This window comes from Zootoca vivipara, chromosome 14, assembly GCF_963506605.1.
Source record: "Zootoca vivipara chromosome 14, rZooViv1.1, whole genome shotgun sequence".
In the NCBI taxonomy this organism is placed as follows: domain Eukaryota; kingdom Metazoa; phylum Chordata; class Lepidosauria; order Squamata; family Lacertidae; genus Zootoca; species Zootoca vivipara.
Genome location: NC_083289.1, coordinates 26,721,956 through 26,749,309, shown reverse-complemented (window position 1 = coordinate 26,749,309; position 27,354 = coordinate 26,721,956). Strand labels below are relative to the sequence as shown.

The following is a 27,354-nucleotide window of genomic DNA, read 5'->3' as shown; positions in this document are numbered from 1 at the left end:
TTTTCAGCAAGCAACACGTTCGTCATAATGTTGAGCATATCCATCAGGCTTTTTTATTTAAAAAAAAGCATGCCCAGGACAGGGGTCTATGAATAAGACTGCTTTCCCTCAGTGGGATTCAATCCAATCCGCTTCTAAATATGTATAATGCCATAACATTAAAGCTCTGTAGATTGCCATCAGTCCTCCTGCAGTTTAATTTCATCAACCTTCGAAATTCAGATCAGCAAGCACTTTCATCCACAAAAGACACCTCAGAATTGAGGCTCCATAAGCAGGCTACAAAATGAATTTATAGGATGCATTTTAAACCTACAGCAGAAGGGAGCGGGGAGCTTGTCTGCAGATTAAATACACATACTGGAATTTCGTTTGTTGCAGGTTAATATGAAGCCTATGATCAGTTGATGTTTTGGAACTATTCTAAGTCTGAACCTAAACAGATTCTTCCGTAAAGAACATAGCAAGTACCTGGTGAAAAATTCCAAAATATTGGCTGAATTGTTCAGGTATGGAATGCAGGTGAACACCATAATTCTAATTCTAACAACGATTTACTGTTTTTCCAGGAAAAAACTTCAACCTTCCTTTTTTAGCCAAGCAGTTAAGATGAACAAATGTATCACACTTTTCTCCTTTTGAAAATAAGGAATTTGGAACATTAAAAAACCTAAGTTATCTGGCAATTCTATACAGCTTCACGGGGCACAGAAAGTGTATAGATTCTGCCCACGCAAGGTCAACTATTTAAAATGCCCTGTTAAAAAGTTATAATATTCCATTTTGAAAAGAAAAATAAACACATGGGAGATTTTAAACAGAAAATGACACAGCTATCATATGGGACACTAGATTAAAGAGTTTCTTTGTCAGTCTTAATTCCTGCTTCCAACCCCATCCTCCGATTAAGCTATAAACATGGAAGGGAATTGAACTGACATCTGTAACTACACTGCCTAGTTTTCAGTGTTTTAATTTTGCTTCCTAGACTCTTCTGGGGAAGGTTCCTCCACACACCATTATGAGCAGATCTCTCAAGTTAAGCCCTGTGGTTAAAAAACTGCCAAAGACGACTAATTCTCTAGAAATGGTAATCACAGCTCATACGCTTTCAAGAATCTTCATGCTTTGTTACATTTAGCTTTGTTTAATTTGGTGGTATTTTAATACAGATGGCCCTACAAAATTTTCAACTTTTAAAAGGGAACATTACCTTGCAATCCCAATGCTAGCCTTGCAGCAATTAAATTGAGATTTTGGACAGTTAACACTTATTAACCTGAACAAGTAGATTCACGTTTGGTTCAGGGAGGCTCTCAGGTCGCAAGAGGGAAATCAGGAATTGCATGTTGCAACGTACCTGTAATTGTTGCTTACCTGCCTAGACCCTCAGTTTCACCAGTTAGCAGATGTAAAAAGGGGGGGGGGTTGCAAACCGTGCTTCTCTCCCTCCCTGCTGCAAATCTGCTTACTGAGCAAACAAGACGATTCCGAATTATATGCACAACGGACCCCCAACTCAAAAGTATCATCACATTATTATAACTCCTTGTGGATCATCAGCATGCCCTTCCTTCCACCACAAGCTCCTTTCTCACATGACCTGAGCAGCTGGAAAGTTTTATTAACATGGAATGAACATTAACTGTTTAAATGCCAAGCAGCAGGAGGGGGCATCCTATGTGATTTCAGAGCATCTCCAGTCCCTTCTGGTGGTGGTGGTGGGGAGTTCAGACAAAAAACGAGACGACCAGAGGATGATTTGATTAAGACCATCTTACCTTAAGTCAAAAGGAGGCCTCTAAACGCTAATGCATCTCTGAATCCAAGCTTTTAAGAAGGTTTCCAGTAACCATCTGGGGAATAAAAATAAATAAAGATAGTTAAGATCCCCCGAATATGTGTTTTGCTGTCTGCAACAGCTCCTCCTCGGCAACAGCGGCGGCTCCCTTCTGCTCTCAAAGGCAGCCCCGCTGATATGTTTCAAGGCTTGACACGGGGAACTCAAAAAGGGATCAAGCGCATAAATGTCATTTCCTCAAGGCAGCTGCTTCAGCTGCAAAGGAGTTTAATCTGCTTGGCCTGCCGCAATCCTACCTAATTGAAGATTTAATCCCAGCAGCTGCCTGGTGGTGTCATAAAAGGCAGGGCTTTCATTAAACGTTTTGGGAGACACTGGATTCAAATCCCCCACCATATTTAAAGGATTCTTGCTTTAAGTAAACAGTTACAGAGTTCCACTCAAAAGTCTACATTTTTTATTTTTAAAAAAGGGTGGGTGGTGGGGAAGAGAGATTTAAAAGCCAAAGAAAAAACTAACACAAGCCTGTCGGGCCAAGCTCTCTGCTCTTGGAACAAGTTATCCTCATCTCTTATACTTCTGAGCACAGGAACAGATGGAGCCTGAAAAAGTTTGGTTTGCAGATCCCAAGTAAAGGAGAGGTCCCTCCTCTGCCCCTGCATTGGCCAAGATTTTCCATCATCTGCATATTTCTCATAAATACCAGGCATAAGGGCAGAAAACTGAAGGGGGTGGGTGCAAAGCAGAGAGGAAAAATTGTATGTCACGACTGCAAAAAGAGAGTTCCATGCTCCAGTGTTGAAACTACAGGAAAATGAAGGCAGCCCAGTGCTCTAAAGTAGCACAGAACTGGAAAACAAACTTTCAGTAATGTCATTCCAAAAACCTGGATGGGTTTGCGCATTTTTCACAAAACCTCCTCTTTTTTTAGTCTTTTTTCACCATCTTGCCCCACTCGAGGCGGCAAAATTGCTGCCATTTTCCAATATGCAAAATGCATTCTTCTAATCTTGTTGAAACATCCCTAAGGTAGTAATAGATGGGGGGGGAAGTGTAACACCCATTAAAAATTATGCCTGATACAGTCAAAGTCTATGTGCCATTTCTCTGCTTTAACCCTTTTGCTAGAGGCTCAATTTAATAAACAAAGGCAGCTTTAATAATTCAGATCTCACTTTGCAAAAAGATGCAACGGGCTGTCAGGATCTTTCTGCAACACAGTACATTTCTCCAGCCTCTCTGAGGCTTTGCATATATTTAAGTTTGTGTGTCTTGCTTTTGGAATGCTGATAACTTCAGTGTTCTTTTCTGCTCTTTAAAGGATTAAATGTAACCACGCAGGCATCTTTATTAGTGCATCAGGCACCATTAAATTGTTACGGTAAGTTTCTCTTCCAGGGCTGGAGAAAAGAAAAAGCTACAGCCATTAAAAAAAACAAAACCTCACAACCAAGTGTTTGGTGGTTTGTTTTTTGTACTTTTTTTTACAGCATTTCTTATATAATTTGGAGCAAAGAAACAGAACCAATGAAAAAGAGGCTTCAGCTGCTGTAAACACTGATATGTGGGCTTTTAATGATTACAGCCCAGCAGTATAACATCTTCCCCAAAGACACACAATTGTGATTAATGTTATTTTTTTTAAAAAGGAGTCCTCTTTCCATTGCCTAAGAAAGCATTCCTCCAACATGCTCCCATTCTTTCAACCATCTTTAGCTTTCAGTGAAAAATTCATCACTAGAGAAGCACATCATCAATTGCTACCATCTCCAAAAAAGACACCTTAAACCAAGATTACCTGAATTCCCTAGCTAATCTGTGGCCCCTCCAGATAGTGATGGACTCCAACTTCCAGCATTGCTGACCACCAGTCTGGTTGGCCGGGAATGATAGGGGTCAAAAAACCTCTGGAGGGCCACAGATTTTCCCTACCTGAAGGCTTTCCCCCCCTTTTTTTCAGTGGGGGGAGCTCAGTCCTAGAGTGCCTGCATTGCATGCAAAATGTTCCCTGGCATCTCCAGGTAGGGAAATGTGGGAGAACCTTGTCTGAAACCCTGGAGAGTTGCTGCCAGGCAGAGTTGAAAATACTGAGCTAGAAGACTCCAAACAACTAGAATCAAAACCTTTAGGCTCCCTCTGCCTTCAAGCAGCTGAAAAAATAGAAATAATGTTTTAGGTGCCTTGGGACAGTTTCCATTAATGGCTGGGTGGCAGACTGGGAAAGGAAAGAGGACAATTTCTCCATGTTCAGCTTGATTCTGCCTATTCTATTTCTCCCTGAAAATGAGGGGAAAGGCAGTATTTCGGGTCTAATCCAATTTAGGATTTGCTTTGTCGGAAGATACGCACATAGACCAGAAGAAACAATTCGCTTTGTGAAGCCATCAGAAGCAAAGAGTGACTCTGTCTGCTGGTCCAGTCCCCAGCATTTTTCTGTTAGAAGGAAGAAACTTTGCAAGAGAGAGAGGGAAAGCCTTTCATCTACAAGGCAAGGGACAGGACACGGAAAGACTGTGCCCATAATCCATCAGGAACATCTCCTGCACACGTCCCGTCCGTTTAAAAGGCCCTGCAAAGGAACCAAGTTCCCAATCAATTGTGCAGCTAAAGATTAAGATCTACTTATCAGATCACAGCGTGGTAGATAAAGCCAGGAGGTTACTGGTTTTAGCTTACTTTGAAATACATTGGTTTTATTTTATTTTATTACACGGGCAACGATGTGTTTCTTTTCAACTAGAGAGTTCAGTTTCAAGCAGTCTGTATGGACAGAATCCAATTAAATCTTCTAAGTAGAAGGTAGCTTTCACACCCATGAAAAATATATCAAAGGGAGAAGCAGAGTTCATAATTGCTTGGATATTCATCCAGCAAAGATGGCTTCTCTACCAAGAAGAACATTCATTTCCCTTGATCTTGTAAGCCCTGGTTTCCTTTATGCCTCGGCTAGGCTCTTTATACTCTCGTGTTAACAATGGGAGACTCGGGGCGAAATCTGAAGATAAATTCCATCTGGATCCGCAGTGCCCAATGTAGGTAGCTCCTAGGCATTGTTGGGAGAGTTAATGTGATATGATTCCACTGTTACATTACTCAGCTCTGGTTGACCAGCTGTGAGGCAGGGGTCAGAAACTCTTTAGAGTAGACAAGACTTGTGGAAAGACAAGTTAAGCAGGCTTGGGTGGATTTGGGCATAGGATAATAGAATGGTAGAGTTGGAAGGGTCACAAAGGGTCATCTAGACCAACGCAGGAATCACAGGCATGTGATAGGAAAAACTACTCCCCAATTTGCTTGCCCAAGTTGGTACTAGTCACAGCTTACCCTTGGGCCAGATCGAATCCAGCAAAATTTTATTTATTTTAATATTTTAAAGCCATGCTTTCATATAAAACATCACAAGGCGGCATATAACCTGAAAATACAGTGCCACAATGTGAACGTTAAACGTATCAGAGGGAGCTGGTTTTCAAAAATGTCTTATTTCCGTACATTAATACGTCACCTTTCATCCATCATGGAACCCAATTTGGTACAGAGCAGGGGTGGAGAACCTCTGGACCCCCAGATGCTGCCAGCCAGACTACAACTCCCATCAGGCTTAGCAAGCACAGCCAATAGTCAGGGATGATGGGAGTTGTAGTCCAGCAACATCTGGAGATCCAAAATGTCCCCAGCACCAGGGTAGAAAGCGCAATAATTAAAAGACATTTTGTCTGAGTGCCTGAAAATCAGCTGGAGTTGAAATGGAGGTCGTGCCTGTTACTGGTGTGAATGCCACGTTGCGCAAGGCTTTTAAGAGAAGAGTTCACCACATATATCACACTTAAGCGAGGCATTCCAAGATGTGTTAGAAATGGCTTTAAAAGCTGCACATACATCATTCTCAGAAACAGCTGACACTTTCCAGAAATCCAGCTCCTTTACTTTTTTGGAGGAGACATTCTCCAGCAACCTTCTTTCCCCATAATCCAGAAACGTAGTTTTAAAAACAAATCATGGGTCGGTATTTATTTTAAGTCAGAAACTGAAGTGCCCCAAAGCCTCAACTAGTTTTTACCACTTGCAACTTCATGCTGCAATTGACACTCAACTTCTTACAGTCTATGAGGTTTTAGAAACTATAAACATGCTGACTTTTCGAACACTTTAGCTGTTAGTGAAATCATGAATTAATTAGCATCCTTCCAACCGTAAGAACCCAAAAAGCGCTTTAAATTTTAATACAGTACAGCAAAATGCAACTGGAGTTGTTTTCCCCCTGCCTGCATTTCCCATCTAAACTAAAACCACTCCATTTGTAAGAGAAATGTCAAAGATCTTTAAAAAGGGGCCCTATTGGGAGGAGGAAGGGATCTTCTGAGAGTCAAAGGAGACACGATAGAAGTGCCAAAAAACAAAAACAAAAATTCATCTCTCTTTCATAATGCTAAAACTCAGGGCTATCCAATGAAGCTGAACGCTCTGCCCAGTTAAACTCCGGAAGTCTCTCCAAGAGTAGGCAGTCACAGTCACCAACCTGGATGACTTAAGAAGAAGAGACAAATTCAGGGTCCATATGGCTATTAGTGACTACTAGCTACAATGGCTATGTCCAGCCTCCAAGTTGGAGCCATTATGCCTCTACATGCCAGTTGCATGCCACTGCCCTCTGATCCTTCCTGTAGGTTTCCCATAATTGGCATTCGGTGGGCAGTGTTAGAAAATAAGGTATGGTGCCAAATGGCAGCTTAAATCTAGGTTATGGTTGCCATAATGGAATGCCTATTTGCCAGGGGGCTTGGGCCAGATGATCCTCGGGGTCCCTTCCAACGCTACGATTCAATGGTCTGAACTACATTGCTTGACTGTAGCTTGTTCTGACAACAATTCACTTGTCCTTGTACGCAAGGAGAAGAAACATACAGTGGAAATGGAATTAACTATGGACTAAGGCAGAGGTTTTTGAACTGTGGTTGCCAACCTGGTGCCCAGAAATCTCCACGTAGTCACAATTGTAGCAGCACCAGAAGCAAAATGTGCCTGGCGCCTGGCTAATTTCTAATACTGTGGTGGCCTACTGTAAGAACAGGACTGGATGGACTGCTGGTCTGATCCAGCACGCTTGTCTTATGTTCTTAGGGGAGAGAATCCTTGTCATCCCTTAATGGTTGAATCATATATCAACCCCAAGGAGTTGTAATTATTGTTCCTCTTGAGCAATTCATGAAATGGCCAATGAGTTTTCAGGGAGCATTAATTCTGCTTGGATTCCAGACTAAGGCACGAGGAGAAACCTGTGCAATTGTTTAAATGACATACCCCGTGCCCTTTTAGCTCTTATAAGAGCACAGAAGATGGCTTACAGAAAAGTTTCAATGGATGCAACTAATACCAAGGCTCTAGAAAAAGGCCAACCAAAAGACCCACTCCTGTGCCCTGGAGAAGTGTTTCCCATTTCACCACTGGAAGTGAAACAAAGTGTTGCCACCTACCTGCTCCTGCCATTGCTGCGAGCCCTTGCTGCACCCACCACTGGAGAAGCAGCACTGCCATTGGAAGAGGTTTTGGGTAAATTGCACAGATTTGGGGTGATATCTTGCTCCAAATGGACATGAACATGCCCAAAATGTGCAGCACTTCTTCGCCATTGGTGGAGGCAGCAGGGCACCCATGGCTGGTCAGGCTCTGCCTGTGCCCCCCACTGATCTTCAGAGTAAAACATTACGTCAATAAGGGCCACACGCAACAATGTGGGAGGAAGCAGGTGCTCCAAATTTCCTTGTCCTGATGCTTTTAATAGAACCCAGAAATGAACAGGAAGCCATTGCAAATGATACAGATCTGGAATGCAATGGTCTATGAAGCAAACACATTTGGCACCAGCTGTATTTTCTAATGCGGGTCCAAAATTTGCTTCCCCATTTCTCAGGGCCATTGGCCCCCATTGCCAACTGAGGAGCCATTTTTTAAAAAGCTATTGAAGGGTCCAGCAGAAACCGGCACACTCCACCTGTCCAAGGCTGTCTCAATTGGGCCTGAACCTAGATTGGAAAGGCTCCAGAATTCTAACAGGGCAGTATAGCACAGCAGAGCTATCTGGTTGTTCAAGCAATCAACTGAAATACAACCTGCTTTAAATTAGTAAGCATGAGATAACACAGTAATGACGTTAGCCACAAAAATGCATCTAGGCTATTTCTAGGAAGAAGAAGAAGAAGAAGAAGAAGAAGAAGAAGAAGGAGGAGGAGGAGGAGGAGGAGGAGGAGGAGGAGGAGGAGGAGGAGGAGGAGGAGGAGGAGGAGGAGGAGGAGGAGGAGGAGGAGGAGGAGGAGGAGGAGGAGGAGGAGGAAGAAGAAGAAGAAGAAGAAGAAGAAGAAGAAGAAGAAGAAGAAGAAGAAGAAGAAGAAGAAGAAGAAGAAGAAGAAGAAGAAGAAGAAGAGTTTGGATTTGATATCCCACTTTATCACTACCCAAAGGAGTCTCAAAGCGGCTAACATTCTCCTTTCCCTTCCTCCCCCACAACAAACACTCTGTGAGGTGAGTGGGGCTGAGAGACTTCAAAGAAGTGTGACTAGCCCAAGGTCACCCAGCAGCTGCATGTGGAGGAGCGAACCCGGTTCACCAGATTATGAGTCTACTACTCTTAACCACTACAGCACACTGGCTCTACAACACACTGAAGTAGAATGTAGAATCTACCAAGCTCCGTGCCAGCATGCAAGGGCACACAAAGGATTATTTAGAATATTTATATCCTGCCATTCCAACAGAATGTTCCTCAAGCTAAGTAATGATAAAAGGAAAATTCATCAAAAATCAAATCTAGTAAGAATGCACCATAAAAATCACTAACAAAAAACCCCACAACTTCCTTCCTAGGAAGACAATAGACTTACTTTTTTAAATGGAAGCTCGGGTCTCAGTTAAGACTTAAAGAATGCACTTTTTTTTTTGCAATTCAAAGTGTAACACCATTAAAAAGAACTGGAGGAGCTAATACCTTCCAAACTTCTTAAAAGCTACCAGAGGCTAAAGGCCAGCCCATTAATGTCTTCTAGAACAGAGGAAGTGGGGGCGGGGGGAGAGTTTACATCTGCAGCCCAGGATTATGCATTCAAATAAGCCATAAAGCCCATCTCAAGAATTTTCTGCAAAACCCTGCACAAATATTCATGGCTCAGATCTAATACAATCCTATGCCACCTTTCCAGATGAAAATTCCTCCAAGGCAGCTTACGTATTAAAATAAAGAGGACACCAACAGAGTTAAAGAGGGGGTGTGTTTCTGCGCGCGCTCCCAAAGAACACCAACAAATTCTGTAAAAACATAGTCGATAAACGTCCGCGGAAAAAGATCCTCACAGCTGACGAACACTGCCTACTTAAAACCCACCCAAAACAGCTTCCCCAAAAGTTGGAAGACTCGGCACAGATAAAAGGAAGTCCTTCTTCATGCAGTGCATAGCTAAACTATGGAACTCCCTCCCACAGGAGGCAGTGATGGCTACCAACCTAACTGGGCTTTTAAAAAGGATTGGACAAATTCATAGAGGAGATGGCTATTGATGGCTACTAGCCATGATGGCTATGCTTTGCCTCCACAGCTGGGAAGCAGTAATGCATCTATCTAAAAACGTCTAAATACCAGTTGCCGGAAACCACAGGAGGGGAGAGTTTTTCTTGTGCTCAGGTCCTGCTTTCTCATAATGGACACCTGAAAGGGATGCTGGACTAGGTGGCTCATTTTGGATTTGAGCAGAAAGCACCCTTCTCTCCTGCGGTTTCTAGCAACTGGTATTCAAAAGCATTGCTGCCTCCAACTGTGGAGGCAGAGGATAGCCATTGTCGCTGGTAGCCATTGATAGCCCTCTTCCTCCATGAAGCGGATGCCTCAGCCCCCTGGTACAGCCACAAGAACCAAAAGCTCTTGAATAAAATGTAGAACTCTGCACTGAGCCCTGAATATAAGGTTTTGAGCAGACAACCGAAAAGTCAGTGTCCTCCAGAGTCTGGGGAAAGAAAACGAATGGAAACATACCCAGTCACTCCTGAGAATTAATCGCTTAAGTAGTGCATCTATTAAACAGGAAATGTGTCCAGGTTCACACATGACAGACAGAAGCAGGAGGTGTGGAAGCCAGTCAGATGCCAGGCTGCTGTCTAGTTTAAATACCAAGCCTGACAAGGCATCAGCTGATCTCCAAGCTGAGCAAATCTCATTGCCATCTGAAAAAGTGGAGGGCGGGGGGGGGGGAGAGTCCTGAGCACTCCCAAAATATGAGAGCACCCAACGTTCCTTGTTCTGCTGAGCTGGAACAGATAAAAGGATTTGCTTTGAGAAGCCTAATTCCAGAGTAAAACAGCAAGCTTCGTGGCCTAGAAAACGCTGCATTTTTAATGAGTCCTCTGCCTCAAATGGGGGAGGGGGGGAGAAAACCACTCCTCTAAACATAGCCCAGAAGGAGGAGGAGGTTTCAGGGCAGGGTGAGAGAATGAAATTGCCTGCTGAAAATTCAGCGAGAAAGCCTCCCGAAATCGGAGGCAGAGGGTTGTGGTGGCAGGAGCTGGTAGCTGCCATCCCAGCAGGCTGCCTTCAATGGGAAGGATTGGAAGCAGGGCTGACCTCCATCTGTGCCACTGAAAGGCCCGCTCAATCATGCTGGGCTTCTTGCCACTGAACGGTTTCCATTCCTGCTGATTATAAGAACCATCTAGCTTTTAAGGACTGATACCAGCGTTTTTCTTCCCCTCTTCCCTCCCTGTCCCTCTTACCTTGTATGCCATGTCTTTTAGACTGTTAAGCCGGTGCGTAGAGACTGTATTGTTTCCACAAACCATGCATGTAAATCAGGCATCCCCAAACTTCGGCCCTCCAGATGTTTTGGACTACAATTCCCATCTTCCCCGACCACTGGTCCTGTTAGCTAGCGATCATGGGAGTTGTAGGCCAAAACATCTGGAGGGCCACAGTTTGGGGGTGCCTGATGTAAATCATACCAGGAGCCAATTTTCCAGCTGAAGAATGGGATACAGAGGCTCTAAATAAATAATAATAATAATAATAATAATAATAATAATAATAATAAATACTGAATTGTTCAAAGGCTTTTGGAGGTTAAGGCTGCAATCCTACGCACCAGGTGTGGGGAAACTTTGGCCCTCCAGGTGTTGCTGAACTACAGCTCCCATCATCCCTAGCCATTGGCCATGTTTGCTGTGGTTGATGCTGTGCACAGTGGGGACCTGCTTCTGAGTAAACAGGCGTAAGATGGCTCATGAATAGCTCAATCAGAGCTTGACTCTTAATCTCGGGGTCATAGGTTTGAGCCCCACATTGGGCAAAAGATTCCTGCATTGCAGGGGGTTGGGCTAGATGACCCTTGTGGTCCCTTCCAACTCTACAATAATGATTCTGTGATTCTAAGACTTCAGTGCCAAGCTCCACAGTGTTGCGTACAGGTTAGAATGCTGGACTAGGACCTGGGAGACCAGGGTTCAAACCCCTACTTGGCAATGAAGCTCACTTTGTGACCCTGGGCCAGTCACTACCTCTCAGTGTAGTTGTGGGGTGTATGGGTGTGGAAAAAAGGTATGCCACTTTGAACCCCTAAGAGGAATAGGTGGGCTTTAAATGCAGCAAATAAATAAAATAAATGCTTGGGTAGCACAGGTGGAAATGGAGCGACAGGAAAGCACCCATTTCCCATTTAAGCAGCGCTGCTGTTGTGCTGATCGCTAATGAAGTTGCCATTTTCAAACACACACACACACTATCCCCCCCTTACAAAGGAACATTGATAAAATAATCATGACTTAAAAAATAGCTGACCTACTTTATACAGCCACCTAGGACTCAAGATGCGCTGGCATCCACCATCGTGCATTAATCATTGCGCCAACAGGACATGCCCCCCGTGGCAGGCTGGGAGTTCGCTCCTCCTCACTTGCTAAGGCAGCTTCACAAACCCAACTAAGCCCAGAGCCAGCTGTCCAAGCCCATCGCAGACATGTTACTATTTAATTCATAAAAAGCTGCGGCAGCATCTGTGTTGGAATGGAGCTTAGCACTTCTTTTGAGTACCAGCCAGGGGGCTTCTCGGGTTTGCCGTAGCTAGAGGGGCAAGAACACAGTGAAGAATCCCCAGGATACTAAAGAAGAGGTTGCTGCAGATTAGGAGTTTGACTCTTACCTGACAGTTAGAAATACTAATAATAATTAATAATGAAGTGGCAACTCCAGGCATACAGAAGTCAGAAACACACGCTTGTAAGAATATAATTGGGGCTTGCTGTAGATTGCCCATCTGGTTCGGCATCCGGTTCTCACCAGCACGGTGCCTGTGGCAAAATTTGAGCACAAGAACACTCTTCCCCTATACAGTACAGTAGTGGTTTGCAACAATTGCTATTCAGAAGCATGGCTGTGGCCAGAGCATAGCCATCATAGCTAGTCACCAATGATAGCCTTCTCTTGTGAATTTGTCTAATCCTCTTTCAAAGCCATCCAAGTTGGTGGCCATCACCGTCTCCTGTGGAAGTGAGTTCCATAGTTTAACTATGTTCTGCATGAATTTTGTCTGCCTTGGATCTTCCGGCATTCAGTTTTGTAAGATATCAAATAGGTTTAGCGTTATGAATTTTGTCCAAGCATAAAGATGTCCCAAGCATCTATAATTAAAAAGCAGGGCTTGGGCAAGTGTGACAGCAGGACATGCCACCATAAAGGTTGGCCCAAACAAATTTCCACAAGTCACCCAACCTCAATGAAAGGCTCTAGCAAAGCTCCACTAACAAGGCAGCTCTTTCTAACAGTCACCGTTTGGTTGCACAGAGATTTAAGAGAAATTGCAAGAGCTGACTAATGCATGATCTTTGCTTGCTTCAAATCCAGAGCCCAAGGCCACCACTGTGGATTCTGTGGGTGCAACAGCACCTTTGAAGGCTCCTTCTGATGTCCAAGAAGCCTCTAAGCTCCCCCTACTCGCTCTCTCCCCCTAATCCTCTTGGTCTTGAGGTGGGGAGAGTAGTTACATTATTCTCCCTTGAACTGTATGTGGGATTGAAAGAGAAAGCTGGAAGAGTGATGCTCTTTCCCACTTCTTTCAACTCTCTGAGCTTTCCAAGGCTCTGAGAGTACTCACGGTATATGGAAGAAAGCAGATTTGTAAAGTGTTCAGTCTGGCCAAGATTCACATTCATTATGACAAATCTACACAGAATCACCTATCCTTAACCAGGAGAGTTGGTGTCCCTTAATATCTGTAGTGGGAAAGAGGGCAGATTTAGCTCTTGATTACAATTCACAGACAGTTAACCTGAAGGACAGTAAGAGCTGTTCAACAGTGGAACCAACTCCCTCGGGAGGCTGTGGAGTGGACTCTCCTTCACTGGAGGTGTTTAAGCAGAGGTTGGATGGCCATCTGTCTTGGATGCTTTAGTCGAGATTCCTGCATTGAAAGGGGTTGAAATAGATGACCCTTGGGGTACCTTCCAACTCTACGGTTCCATGAAGCCTAGTTGTTCCTTGTAAAATAAAGTGGTTTCGCTTCTCTATTGGCAAGAGAGTGGAAAACACAGAGGTAAGAAAATGATTCTCGCATTTTATTCTCCTTGCATGTTGTTTGGAAAAGCATCCTCATCTGAGAAGGTAACATAAAGAGGAGATTTATGCCTTAAAAAGGAGAAAAGCTTCTTACAATTCAAAGACAATGCTGGGCAGAGAGCAGCAGGAGATTAGTCCCATAGATTGAGATGTGGAGGGCAGATAACACAGACTTCCGGATAGGACTAAACAGAAAGGAGAAAGGGAAGTGGGAAAGGGAAGCATTAAGGCATTACAGTATAACCAAGAAGCTATTTGCTAAAGCTGTTTTGGGGAGATCGGTTGGGTGCCAAAAACTGTCTTTGTTTTGAAGGATTGGAACTTCCAGAAGGCTGATAAAGAGGGCTTATCATCATTGTCCACTGCACCAGCACTGTCCCCTGTCCACTGTTGCTGGTTCATCTCTAGAGGAGGAGAGAAGAGGGAGCCACTGGAAGCCATCTAATCTGTAGAGAGGGCCCTTCCCCTTGGAACCTCCAGAGAGCTTAAAAGCTCTTTCTGCACCCAACACAAAACAGCTCTTAAGGTTGAAACAAAAAAACCAAAAAAAATCCTTCCAGTAGCACCTTAGAGACCAACTAAGTTTGTCATTGGTATGAGCTTTCGTGTGCGTGCACATGAAAGCTCATACCAATGACAAACTTAGTTGGTCTCTAAGGTGCTACTGGAAGGAATTTTTTTACAGTATTTTGTTTCGACGTCAGACCAACACGGCTACCTACCTGTAACTAGCTCTTAAGGTTTCTGTATTGTGTGCACTTAATTTTCACAATTTCAACCAGCTGGCCTTCTACCGTGCAAGGTTGCAATCGCACAAGTTAAATGTGCGTAAGTTGTGATCACACTGTACATCCAATTTATTTGGTTTTCCCTGTATTCCCCCACCAGCTCCTCACGTACATAATCCTTGCAATCATTAATATACCGGTATGTATTATCTCCATCCAAAAGGATTGTGGAAGGCTATCTTTAGCACAGATTCTTAGGCATGCTTACTGCACTAAAGGAAAATCCACCAGAAAAGTAATCACTTATTATTTCTGCTACTTGGCTTAGTTTGTAATTCCATTCTCTGCAGAGTTTTTCTTTTGACCTTATTATTCCTGCAGAAATTATGACTACAAAAAGAAGAGTTACTGCAGAACACAACTTGAGACCGCCAACTGAACACAGCCCTCTAGCAGCAAAACACACCTGGTACCTTGAACAACAACATCTGGTTGGTCACAGGTTCTCTTGACTGGCTACTGGACAAAACTGAAGCTAGCAAACCGATTCCTCTGAGTTTATCAATCTAAAGCAGGGTTGTAATTTTTTCTTGATTTATTGTTTTATCTTTTGTAAACCACTTTGAAGGTTTTTTTATTATTTTATTTTACAATCAAGCCAATGACCCATTTAGTCCAGCATCATGTTCTTACAGTGGCAGACGAGCTGCCTGTAGGAAACCAAAAGCAGGATTCAAGCACAAAAGCAGTCTAGTAATTAGCCACTATAGCAAGGCAGAACTCCCAGATATGAGGTAGTACACCCCTGCCCAATGGATGTTAGGGGCTAGGGCTGGGTATCGTCCCAAATCGTGATATCAGTTTCATTATTTTTGACCTGGCAATATTGCAAATCATGGGGGACAGTGTGTGCATGCACACGCGGTGCAAAAAAAACACAATGTGGGGAAAACTATGAAGCCAGCCAATGCCTCTACATCGTTCCATCCTTATTTCAGACATGGCGATATATCAGTATATCGTGATACCTCTGGTTTGCCAGAAGCGGCTTTGTCATGCTGGCCACATGACCTGGAAGCTATACGCCGGCTCCCTCGGCCAATAATGCGAGATGAGCGCGCAACCCCAGAGTCGGTCACAACTGGACCTAATGGTCAGGGGTCCCTTTACCTTTACCTTTTAGCTGGTGATATATCATGCTGTTGAAAACCAGGTATCACCCAGCCTTATTAGGAACTCACAGTAAGTGCCTATCTCCATCATGCTCTCCTTGAGAGCTCTCCAGGAGTATCCTTAGCTAGACACTGTTGGGAAGCAGAGTGCTGAACCTGATGGGCACTTGATCCAGTCCAGTATAGCCAACCCTTCTGCTTGTTTTGCATCATGCAAGGCTTTGTTTCCACCAGCGCCTAGAGGACTCCAAATTGATTAGAGGGGGCAGTGCACTGTTTGCAGCAGAGTGGATGACCCAGAGAACGTCTGCCTGCAAGTGGATATGGAACATAGCAAACTGACACAGCTCCACATTCCATTTCAGCTCAGATGGGTTGCAGGGGGTGGGGGTGGGGACTGTTGAGAAAGGGGAGTCTAATAAGAGAAAGGTAAGTGGCCAGGTTTGAAAACAGATGTGCAGCAACGAGAGCAACCAGGTCACACCCGGCCACACTACAGAAAGCACCCTGATAGAATCAGCATTGTAAACAGAAGTGCTATTGTCAAAGAATCGATCCGATAATAAAAAGAGCTAAGGGACAATTGTCTTGCAGAAAATTACTGCCAAGGGCTGCCAGATCCAGGCTCTGTGCGTCTTTCTGGGCTATCGGCCAGCTGCTAATCATTATAGGGCCTTGGCTAATTTTGAGCTCTGCAAATAAACTGCACAACACCATGGCCTGCGCAAAGTTCTCTCCTACTACGTCTTATTAAACCCTGCTGTGTGCTTTAGCTAACCTACAGCTTGTCCACAGAGGCTGCAATATTAATGCAAACATCAAGGAGCCACTGAAGCTTCACCAGACACACCTGTTAACACGACTGGTGTGTATTTTCCTCCTGAAAAACGGAAGGCAGTACATTAATTTTGTCTCGCATCTCACGCCACGGGCAGAAAACGGAGCGCAGATTAAGAGACTAAGAAGCCCATTTGCTAACCTTCTAATGCTGCTGCAGTTTAACATTTATACAGCACCATGTGCTACACACTGTGCATAAGACACACACAAGCCTTGCAGTGAAGGGCGGAAGAGAACTCACAGTCTATGTTAGCCAGACAGAGAGATGAATGGAGAGAGTGGTCCACAGTGGTAAGAGAGAATCAGGTGTCACAGGAGGCCCAGAAACAGAAGTGTGAGTGTGGCTCATAAAAGGACTGGTTCAAGAAGTGAGAAGGAAAAAGAAGCAGTTTGGGAACTATTTGGGGGGGGGTGACTCAAATACAAGCAACATGGTCAGAATGAGAAGCAGAGTGAGATCTGGTGTGGTGCAGTGGTCAAAGCCATACTTGGGTGATCTTGGGGGCCAGTCACTGCCTCTCAGCCTAACCTACCTCGCAGGGTCGTTGTGGGGATTAAAGGAGGAGGCGGAGAACCATGTATGCCACCTTGAACTCCTTGGAAATAAATGCATCATCATAATAAATACAGTGGTACCTCGACTTACGAACGATTCGACAACCAAATTTTTCGACTTATGAATGGGGGTAATAGCCGCGCACTTACGAATGTCTCGACATCCGGAAAAAAACCGTGGCGGTTTTAGATAGGGATTTTTCGACTTACGAATTTTTAGATAGGGTTGCTTCAACTTACGAATTTTTCTGTTTTCAATGCATTCCTATGGGAAATCGCGTTTCCAATGGCGTTTTTCGACTAACGAATTTTTCAACTTACGAAGGTGCCTTCGGAACGTATTAAATTTGTAAGTCGAGGCACCACTGTAATGTCAAAAGGCAGTCATGGAGTCTGTGTGCAGTAGAGGGAACAAGGAGGGTTGCTAAGGAGGGACACTGCACCACATACACTGGGGAAACAGAAGTGAAGCTGGATCCTGCAACAAAATGTTGCAGCATGCCATAATTTTGTTCAGAGACCCAGTTGCCTCATTGCATCCCTGCTCCTCCCCACAGTCAGTCAATATTCTATACCCATGGGACAGAGCTGGTACTCATTGGTTGGTGGGAGGCTTTAAGTTGTGAGGTTGAGCCTTATGCCCAGCCCAAGCTATATTAAAATATTTAGATTACTTCCACCTCTGGAAGAGTTCACCTATCTAGACAATAAAGGGGGTCTATTTTATCCGTTTAATATCCAGGTAACTTCTCTCCTCCTTTTTCCAGCCTACTCCACTACATCTCCCTCCTACCCAGTTCCCATCTTTTACCCTCTCAGTCAGCCAATGTTCCACGTCATGGAGTCCTTATGCCATAGGTGGTCCTGCCCTCTAGAGATTTTGGACTACATCTCCTATCATCCTTGCCCATTGGCTGTGCTGGTTGAGCCTGATGGGCGCTGTTGTCCAAACAACCTGGAGGGCTTCACATTGTCTACCCTGCCTTATGCTGCTGTTTTGGGGTTCCCCCTTATAGACTTTCCTTATTAAGGAAACCTTGAGGTTAACCAGAGTCTTCAGTGCTGCCTCCCTTGTGTTAGGGTGATGTAGTTTTGGCTGCGTTACAATGTGAACACAGTAAGACTTGAATCAGAAATATAGGGGACGATGGGCTGTAACATCTGGGGTAAGAACCTTGGAGTTAATGCTGGGTGCCACAAGGCAGTGCAATTCTAGCACAACACATTTATCATAATGCAGTATTGTGGCGCTGTTTCTTCGCCCTATAAAAAGCATGATTTGCTGCCAATCAATGGGCTAAATCAGTCATCAAACCACTGTTCACTTCATGCCTAGTTAAAGGAGATTGTCTTTTTCGGCCAGGATTCTAGACTAGCATCACGGCAAACGACATCACACCTAGCACAAAATTTTATATATTTCTTAAGGTGCTCTGTTCAGTTCTCAAGCCAGCGACAAGAGAATAGACTGCTTGCTGTCAGTTCTCTCCAGGACAAAGCCCTGCATTTATCAATCAGCTGTGCAAGAAGAACACAGCAGCAAGTATTTCCAGAAATACCAAAGCAACACTGACCCATTTTGGCTGGAGGAAGAGGAGACCTGAATTCTTCAGGATGTGCTTCCCACCATCCAGGATAAGGATTCGGGCTCCGCTCAATATGTGAGCAAACTGCTTAAGCAAATTTATTGACTACATTTATATCCCACCTTCTTCTCCAAGGAGCTCAAGGTGGCATACATGGTTCTTTCTCCAAGTCCTCATTTAATCCGCACAAACCCCTGTGAGGTAGGTGAGGCTGAGAGGCAGTGACTGGCCCAGGGTCACTCAGTGAGCTTTGTAGCTGAGCAGGGATTTGAACTCTGGTCTGCCAGGTCATAGTCTGGCACTCCAACCACTACACCACACTGACTCTCAAATTGCAGCGGCAATTTCGTGTAAGAAATATTAATGAAACTGCCTCTGATTAGTCTTGCTGTTTCGCACATGTGTTGAGAAGCCACAAATGCCCAAATTCAGAGATTCTCTGGTGCAGAATGATAATGCGCTGCCATCAACACATAGGTGCCACATTATTAATCGTACTCGGCATTTATACAGCAGTTGAACATGTTCAAAGTGCTGTGTGTATATTATCACATGTGACCTCAAGAGTACTGCAGGCATTACTATTCTCATAAACCTAGTAAGCTCATGAATGCAAGAGGCAAGATTTCAACTAGGGATCCTTAAGGTTCCCCTGTCAGTATCTTGGTTAGAAATTAGCTAGCTGCCAGGCACATTTTGCAATGGGCATGGGCCCAACTGGATCTCTGGATGCTGTGCTGGCGACTGACATCTCCATCTGGCTGGCCCTTTCAGCTAAGGCTGCCATACATCCAGACATAGCCGGAGTACAGCAGTCAGAAATTTGAATTTGAGATTTTGAAAAAGAAGGGGGGGAAGCAACTTTGGCTAAAAATAAAATAAAAACAAAAACTTTTGTGTCCAGATTTTCACTTCTTGAAATATGGCAACCCTAGGTAAGCAGAAGAGCGTATTTACTGCATTCATATCCCATCATTTTCTCCGAGTACATGGTTCACCCACACCCACACCCATCAATCCCTACAACGATCCTGTGAGGTAGGTTAAGAGGCTGTGACTGGCCCAAGGTCACCCAGTGAGCTTCCTGACTCAGTTGAGATTTAAACCTGATCTCCAATATCCTAGTGCAACACTCTAACTGTTACACCATACTGGCTTCCTAGAGTACTTCCGCTATGGGGCAGCTATATAAATTAAGTAGGTAAATAAATATGGGGAAAGCAAAATGTCACTTTAAAAAGGGTCTAAAATATTTTTCTTGAAGATTGAATTTGTTTTGTTTTTGTTTTGCTTTGAGATTTTCTTCTTTAAAATACGAAGTGGTATAGAAATAATAACAACACATTCCACAGGAAAAAAAGGTGTCTAGACATTTCATTGTGGTGACCATAACTTAGGTTTAAAGTGCCATTTGGCAATTAGCTTATATATCTGAGTTTCTAACACCACCAGTCAGCATAGCTGTATGATGTTGCATCTGACGGGAACATGGATGTGCTGAGCTGCATCTAATAGGAGTTGTCATTCAAAACATCTTGAGGGCTCCAGGTTGATGAAGACTGTTCCACGCCAAACCAGTTCTAGGAATTCTTATTCCTACACAGAAATACTTTCCCCATAGGAGTCTGGAAAGACGCAAGACCTAAGCACACCTTGCCGTCACCTACAATGCAGACTATTCACAGCATTTCCAACACTGGTTACGTCAAATGACAGCAGCGCCACTTTATAAAAGCACACACACCCACACACCCCACATTGTGACACCCATGGCTCCCCAAAGAATACTTGGCATCGTTTTTGGTAATAGGTGCTAACTTAAGGTCAGGAGAGCTGCCTTTGTTTTTCAAACAGCTCCTCTCCAGCTAACTCTTGCAACACCATTTTTTCCACAAGGTTCGCTTTGCTGCCTCGGTCCTGAGAGTGCAGGTGCTAGCACCACACAAAGAGCTATTCACAAACTTGCTCCCAAGCCCAGACTGCACCTGCACAGCAGTGAAACAAACACAAAGACACAGCTCTTTTGGCCAGGTGGGCAACCTTGGAGACTGCAAGTTAACATCCCCCTGAAAGTGCCCATCACTTCATACCTAGTTAAGTCAGGCTTGCAAATTATCTGCACTCCAGTTTACTAACGCACCATAAATTCTTCCATATGCTTTGCTAATTACCTTCCTCAGGGTTGCTAAATTTTCATCCTTTAGGCCACACAATGCACCAGCAACAAACCCAGCTGTTTAACAATGATGCGAGCATCAACATCCCAAGTGGACAACATCTTTTTCACTCTGTGAAATTCCAAACAGTCTGCTCTCCATTTCAAATCTAGATTCTCAGAGACTGCAGCCACAGAAACGTGAACTTCACATGCGAAAGGAAAGGAACAGATAGAGTACAGTATCTACTCAAAGACTGTGCAATGGGTGCAACTGAGACTACAAAAAAAAAAGTCCCAGGCAACCTCAAACTTTGAAGTGTTCCTTCCAGCTAGAATCATACAAGGCCAGGACTCAGTGGATGGAAATCTTGCTAGCCATTGGATTTTCTCATTCAGACATATTGAACCCTGACATATCTCCTTCTCTTTAGCACTCCTACACACCACACAAAAAAACCTGCAAGTTTTTGGCTGTTACCAAACTGTTATCTCTGCAGTCACCTTAAGAATGTAAGAGTTTTGCTAGATCAGGTCATTGCCCCTTCCAGTCCAGCATCCTGTGGCCAACCAGATGACTCAAAAGGGAAACCGGCAAGCAAGACCTGAGCACCGTCCCCGCCTATGGTTTCCAGCAACTGTATTCAGAAGCATTCCTGCCTCCAACCTTGGAGGCACAGCATAGCCATCATGGCTAGTAGCCACTGATCACCTTCTCAGAACAATCACAACTAGACGAGTCTTCCCCAACCTGATGCTGTCCAGCAGTTGCAGACTACAACTCCCATCAGTGTCAGCCTGCACAGCCATAAGGTCTATTCCAGCACAGCCGTATGACACAGCGTCTGATGGGAGTTGTAGTCCAAAACTGCTAACAGGCAACAGGTTGAGAAAAGCTGGGGTGCCCCAGTGCTAGAGTCAGGGTTGTTGTTGTTGTTTTACATTGTAAGCCTCTTGGGGAAGACTCCTGCCTCCCTTTGCCAAAGTCAATTTGCAAAGGGCTATCTGCACATTGACACAGCCAACACTAACACAGCCGTTACCCACCATGTTGCCTGAGGGGAAGAAAAAGTGTTATCCAGAAGTACCCAAAAAAACAAAACCCCTGACTCCTGGGGCAAGAAAAGGGAAGAGCTCAACAAAGGCCAGCTGCGCTTGTTGTGCATTGGGGGGCAGCCATGGGTTCAACCCAGTCCCTGAAGTAAGGCCATACCCTAACCCTGTCTGTTATGAAGTGGGGGGGGGACAGAACACACCTCAGCAACAAAGCCCCCTTTTCTCAGGAAAAGGTACCCCCCTCTCCCTCCCTCATTTGTATATATAATTTTAGGGGAGGGAATGGAAAGAGGACCCCCATAACTTCCACCGACAGTAAAAAGGGGGGACTGTCCCTTAAATACATAAGGTAGGAAAGTTATTGGGAGAGAGCAAGTCACCCACAGACACCCCCAATCCTTTCCTGGACTTGCTGGCCTCCTCTAAACCCACCCCCAAATACTGAGAAGACCTTCCTTCCCAAACACCCCCAAATGAGGAAACACCCCCCAGGAGGCAACAGGGAGACCCACCCCTTTCCATCTTCCAACCCACCCACCCCATTTGGCTCTTTCCGGGGAGAAAAGGGCGCCGCATCCACAAACACAGCACCCCACTTTTGACTGGCTGCCCTACCGCCTCACCCTCTTACCTGCGCGGACGGGTCCTTGAAACACAGGGTTTTTTCCGCTCCCCTCCGTTCTCCTCTGGGGCAGCCCGGCCCAGGCAGCCACTCAGCAGGAGAGAAAGAGAGTGAATGAGCGCGCGGGGAGAGTAGTAGCAGCAGCAGCAGCAGCAGACTCGGCGAGGAGACGCCGCCCCCTTCCGACTTCCCGCGAGAGCCACACAGGCAAGGAAGGAGAGGGCGGGGCCGCAAGCGAGAGCTCTCGCGCCGTCAATCAAACCAAGGCACTCGTCTATTTGACGTGTGCAAGGATGGGAGGGATGGAGGGATGGGTTGCTCTCTACTCCTCCCCTGCAGCTCCTCTGCACGGAAGCCCAATCACAACACGCCAACCCGCTTGGCCAATCACGAGTTGCTCCGCCTCTGCCAGGGCAAAAGGGGGGGAGAGAGGCGGGCCGAGGGTAGGACAGCCGACCAATCGTGAGAGCGGTTGGAGGCGCTTTAGCCAATCGGATGACGCGGAGGTCTGCGCGTTTTTCTTTTCTCTCTTTCTCGCCTTGATTTGGAGCCCGCAAAGTGATGCTCTGCTTCATTTTCACCTGTGCAAAGGGGGGAGGGATTGGGGGGGAAAGGGGGGTTTAAAGGGTCAGGGACCAGCCGAAATGTGGGGTGCAGGCAGCAGGCATGCAGTCCTTCTTAATGCAAAAAGTGTCATTTTACTTCGTTCTGAAGATGTGGAACTAAAAACAGCAAATGCATAGGGCGGTAATCAGAGCTGAGCCAAGTCAACCACATCCATTAATGTCAGTGGGGCTACTCTGAGTGCGGCTGACTTTGGCTGCAGCCCATAGGTTGCCACGGCTACTCTGGGCAGCTTCCAACGTATATAAAAACATAAAATATTAAATATTAATAAACTTCCCAATACAGGGCTGCCTTCAGATGGCTTGGGGGTCAGATAACTCCATAATATCCACATCTCTCTGAGGAAAATTGGGACATCAAAAGGAAAAGCGGGACATTCTGGGATCAAATCAGAAACTGGGGCAGCTTCTTTAAATCCGAGACTCTCCCTGGAAAATAGAGTCACTTGGAACGTCTGCCATACAGCCATGCTTGCTGGGGCTGATGGGAGCTGTAGTTCAAAAAAAAAAGGAGGGCACTGCATTGGAGAAGGTTGCTTGCACAAATTTGGTGTGCCTGGCATCCAAAATCTCCCAGTAATTTTTGCTGCAGGGTAGTATTTCTCCCTTGGTATCGTACCAAGAGTACAGTCTTCCACATATTTACTCCAGACTAAGCTCATTTAAGTTTAGTAGGTTTTACTCCTAGGTCACTGGCTGCAGGATCGCAGTCTTAACCAATGGCACGCTGACCTTCCTTATAGGACAGCAAATTAACATGAATGTGAGCCAAAATTAAACCATCATTTTAATTGGCCATCATTAAAATGTCGCAGTGAATGTGTTTTAATTATAGGCTGTTTCTCTTCATTGTTCATTAACCAAAAGCGGTCTACAAGATCAAATGCAACTACGTCCACATCACTAAATAAAAAATAAAAAATACCCCCCAATTGTCCCGCAGGTGGTTTCTATGGCGACATATGCTATTGCAGTGTCAAGAACTTGCCACACACACAGCAAGAATAAAATGCTTGTGGAAAATCTCCAAAGAGATTTAGGGATATGAAAGGCAATCAGTTTTTAAGAGCATAAAAGGTACTTATAACCTCGGCTGTCACAGCAAGTCACTTCCATGAATTACAATTGCAAATGGATTCAAAGCTATAATGATGCTTCTACATTCCTTGCGAGATGTAAGAGTTCATACACAATGCAGTCTTTGTACTCAGTGCGTTTCACATAAAAAATTCTCAGGAAGTGTTACATGGCAAAGCTCAGGTGCCACAAAATATTAGAAAGCCTTTATTTTATTTTATTTTAATCTCCCTTTTAGGATTTAGGTGGGGTGCTGGCTCTGTGGTACAGCATCAGCTCTGCATGCTAAAGTTCCCAAATTCAATCCCCATCATTTCAAGTTTTAAAAAGAACGCCTGAGAAAACCTCTCAGACTCTTTACATAGCACAATCCCAGAAAATGCAGGTGTCCTAATGCAAGAGTAATATATGAGCAAAGGAAGCTGCTTTCTACTGAGTCAGTAGAAGCTTGAACTGTTATGAGGGCCCCTTCGCAACCAGCAACAAGATTTGGGTTGCCCCAGTGACCTTCTTCAATGGGGTTGTTCCATGACAGATCGCCACATATGGTTTTTTTATTAACTACTACATCTCAGATATTGATTAAAATGGCTGTTGTGTATTTTCTCACCTGTCCAAGTCACGGGGGTGGAAAAAATGCTTTATACCTTATAGTTTTTAAGCCCTGCATTGGGCAAAAGATTCCTGCAGTGCAGGGGGGCTGGAGTAGAATCAGGCATCCCCAAACTCGGCTTTCCAGCTGTTTTGGAACTACAACTCCCATCATCCCTAGCTTACAGGACCAGTGGTTAGGGATGATGGGAATTGTACTCCCAAAACAGCTGGAGGGCCAAGTTTGGGGAAGCCTGGACTAGATGGTCCTCATGAGATAATCTAGGAAAAGCACACACCAATAAATATATTTTAGAAAGGGGCAGCCTCTCCTCTTTGCCCGCTCTCCAGCAGCCACTATGAGCTGCCCAGGAAGGAGGCCAACAGCAGCAGCCATGGAGAGGTCATGGGATGTTCCCTTGCTGCTGCATCCACTGTCCCTTGGGATAAGCGCCAGCTCCTCCTCCTCCTCCTGGATTTTGGCAGTGGCAGCGCTGGCAGGGGAGAATAGGGACATTCTGGGATCAAATCAGAAGCTGGGTTGGCTTTCATAATTCCGGGACTCTCCCTGGGAAACTTGGAAAGCATGCAGTCACTTCCTTGACAAAGCTTTTGTTTGCAGATTAAACATACGTAGTTCATGGAGGTGTGCAGATAGGAACAGGTTGGCATCAGAGGTGGAATGGCTGGGAGGGACACACAAATACTGGGAGTGCCAGCATTTAAAGGGATACCCCCATTGCTGTTGGCTGGCCAGCCCTGCCCAGCCCCAGTTGCTAAGCAAGCAGGACTCTCTGCCCACACAGAGGGAGGGAAGGAAAGGTGCCACACACAAGGCTGGTTGCCCAGCCTCACTGGCTAGATGCACAAGAGCCCATCTTGGGAGGAGGGCTAAGAACTCCCTCGAAAGGGTCCCAGAGGCGGCCTCTGAGTCTGGAGTGGCTGCAGGATTTCAAGCAGCCTGGAGGACTCTTGTGGCCAGGGTCCCACCAACATGAGAAACTCCAGAGGCTCCAGTTCTCATCTGAGCCCATCATCAAACTAGGGTTGGTGAGGCCACCCTCAGCAAGGAGGCCAGGAATCACGGACCTGTGTGGTGGGGAAGTCTATCCCTATGGAGGTTCTGGACTCTCTGGAAAGTGGCTCCAGGTCTAGCCAGGGGCAGGCGGAAGCCATGGACCCTTCGCCTACCGCTGCAAGCCGAACAGTGGAAGAAGGGGCATCTGCAGCGGAGTGTCCCATTTGCTACCTCTCCTTTGACGATGTCTTCAGGGCCCCTCGCCTCCTGCCTTGCTCCCACACTTTCTGCTTGGAGTGCCTGGCCAGGCTGTGCGTCTTCCTCAAGCCAAGCCAGAGATTCCAGTGCCCGCTCTGCAGGGGGAGCGTCCCCTTACCCTACGGAGGAGTCCCCAGGCTTCCGGTCAACATGGACATCATCCAGCAGTTCCCCCCGTGGATGAGGGAGGTTCAGGAGGTCTGGCTGGACGGCTTCCATCTGTGCTGGCGCAGGAAGCTGCCAGGGAATGCAAAAGAAGAAGAGGCCTTTGCGGTGCTCGTGACCGTGGAATTGCTCAAGGCTGCCGCGCCCCGAGGGTCTGACCCCAGGGAGCTCGTTGTCGTCCACCCCGTATCCAGATGCTGGGAAACGTGCTGCCTCTTGTGGGACCACTACCCTGGACTCTTCTGTGCCGCTGCCCTGATGGTCTTGGGGGTCTTGCTGTCCACAGCCCTAATGTTCGGATTGCAGCGCTAATGCTGGAGGTTGCAGCGCTGAGCTGAGCTTGGCTGCCTGCCTTCTATCAGCTCCAGTGCAAGGCTGCTCACTTGCTTTGGGTAGGGTGGCCATTTGCATATGCAAATGAGCACATCTCTCTCTCTCTCTCTCTCTCTCTCTCTCTCTCTCTCTCTCTCTCTCTCTCTCATTATAAGTGAGTGGTGAAGTTTAAGATTAAGCAGGTTAAGTGAACACTTTGCCCTACAGATGCAAGTGCACCAGAGGAACAAAAAGGGGCACATTTAAAAATCTACCCAAAAACACTGGATTCTGCAGTCTGTGGAAACAGGCAGATTGTGTGTTTTTCTGTGATTCTGCGGTGGTGTCAAAACTCCAGGACCCTCCAGCCTGGGCCCCTCACCTCAGGCTCCTGGAAGTTATGCTCAGAGCACTCCCTCCAGCCTCTTCAGTCTTTCCACCTCCTTCCCACTTGTTTTAAGCCTTTTCCACCCTGAGGGCTAGAAACAGGCCAGTCAGCAGCCACCAGCCCAAAGGACTCCTCCCTGCCTTGAGCTGCTGTGTCCTCTCCCTCCATGTGTGGGCCACTTGCCTAGGAGTGGCGTGCAGACACCCATGGGTGCCAAATGCTTCTCCCATCTTGGGTGGCCACGTAGCTGCCTCCACCTCCCTGCAGCTCCAGGCTCTGAGGAAAGACCAAGCTGTGACTGGGGGTCCTGAGCCACAGAAGTTTGCAGGTCAACATTTACAAGAGCTTTCCTGCTGCTGCAATAGCAAACTGTGGCAGCGACCTCGCACAGAAAGACCTTGGAAGAAAGCATTTCCTCGCCACCACACACATGCCTCGTTCCTTTCTTAAGAGTCCAGGCAAGGCTGCAGAGAGGTGGAGGCAGGCAGGGACCATGTGGCCACCAGAGATGGGTGCCAACTTGCATGGTCTGAAGGAGGGAAGAGGAGGGAGCAATTTGCGGCTCTGCCTCCTGGCCTTGAGCTTTCCCTTCGCTCATGGGTTGTTAGAAGAACTGAACTTGCTTCTTTCCTCCTCCCTCCCAAATCTGTTTTCCTTTTATACCATGCCTTTAAGAACTGTAAGCCTGAGGGGCAGTGACTGTTTTGTTTGTTCTGATCCATAAGCTGTTCTGGGAACCTTTGGGGTCTGAAGAGTGAGATTTTTTTATATATAAAAATTGGCGGGTGGGTAAATAAACACTCATGTGCTTGCCCTGAGA

The 27,354-nt window shown here is 45.7% G+C and overlaps 2 protein-coding genes across 4 annotated transcripts in view; one reads left to right on the top strand and one right to left on the bottom strand.

Annotated features, from left to right (window-relative positions):
* The window catches only part of GLCE (glucuronic acid epimerase), a 59,335-nt gene extending 37,075 nt beyond the window's left edge, over nucleotides 1–22,260 (bottom strand). The window contains exons 1-2 of one of the 3 annotated variants that reach the window (XM_035130646.2): nucleotides 22,109–22,233; nucleotides 1,378–1,856 (exon numbers count right to left, since the gene is read on the bottom strand). In XM_035130646.2, coding sequence (XP_034986537.2) covers nucleotides 1,378–1,532 — 155 coding nt within the window. In that variant the 5' untranslated portion in view covers nucleotides 1,533–1,856; nucleotides 22,109–22,233. Of the gene's footprint in view, nucleotides 1–1,377; nucleotides 1,857–22,108 lie in introns of all 3 variants that reach the window. The other 2 variants (XM_035130649.2, XM_035130651.2) reach the window with 2 other exon arrangements.
* A 2,960-nt stretch (nucleotides 22,261–25,220) lies between these two features.
* On the top strand, nucleotides 25,221–27,321 carry LOC132593217 (RING finger protein 223-like). Its single transcript, XM_060282957.1, has one exon. The coding sequence runs from the start codon at nucleotides 25,508–25,510 to the stop codon at nucleotides 26,144–26,146; it is 639 nt and encodes a 212-aa protein (XP_060138940.1). The 5' UTR covers nucleotides 25,221–25,507; the 3' UTR covers nucleotides 26,147–27,321.
* The last annotated feature ends 33 nt before the right edge of the window (nucleotides 27,322–27,354 follow it).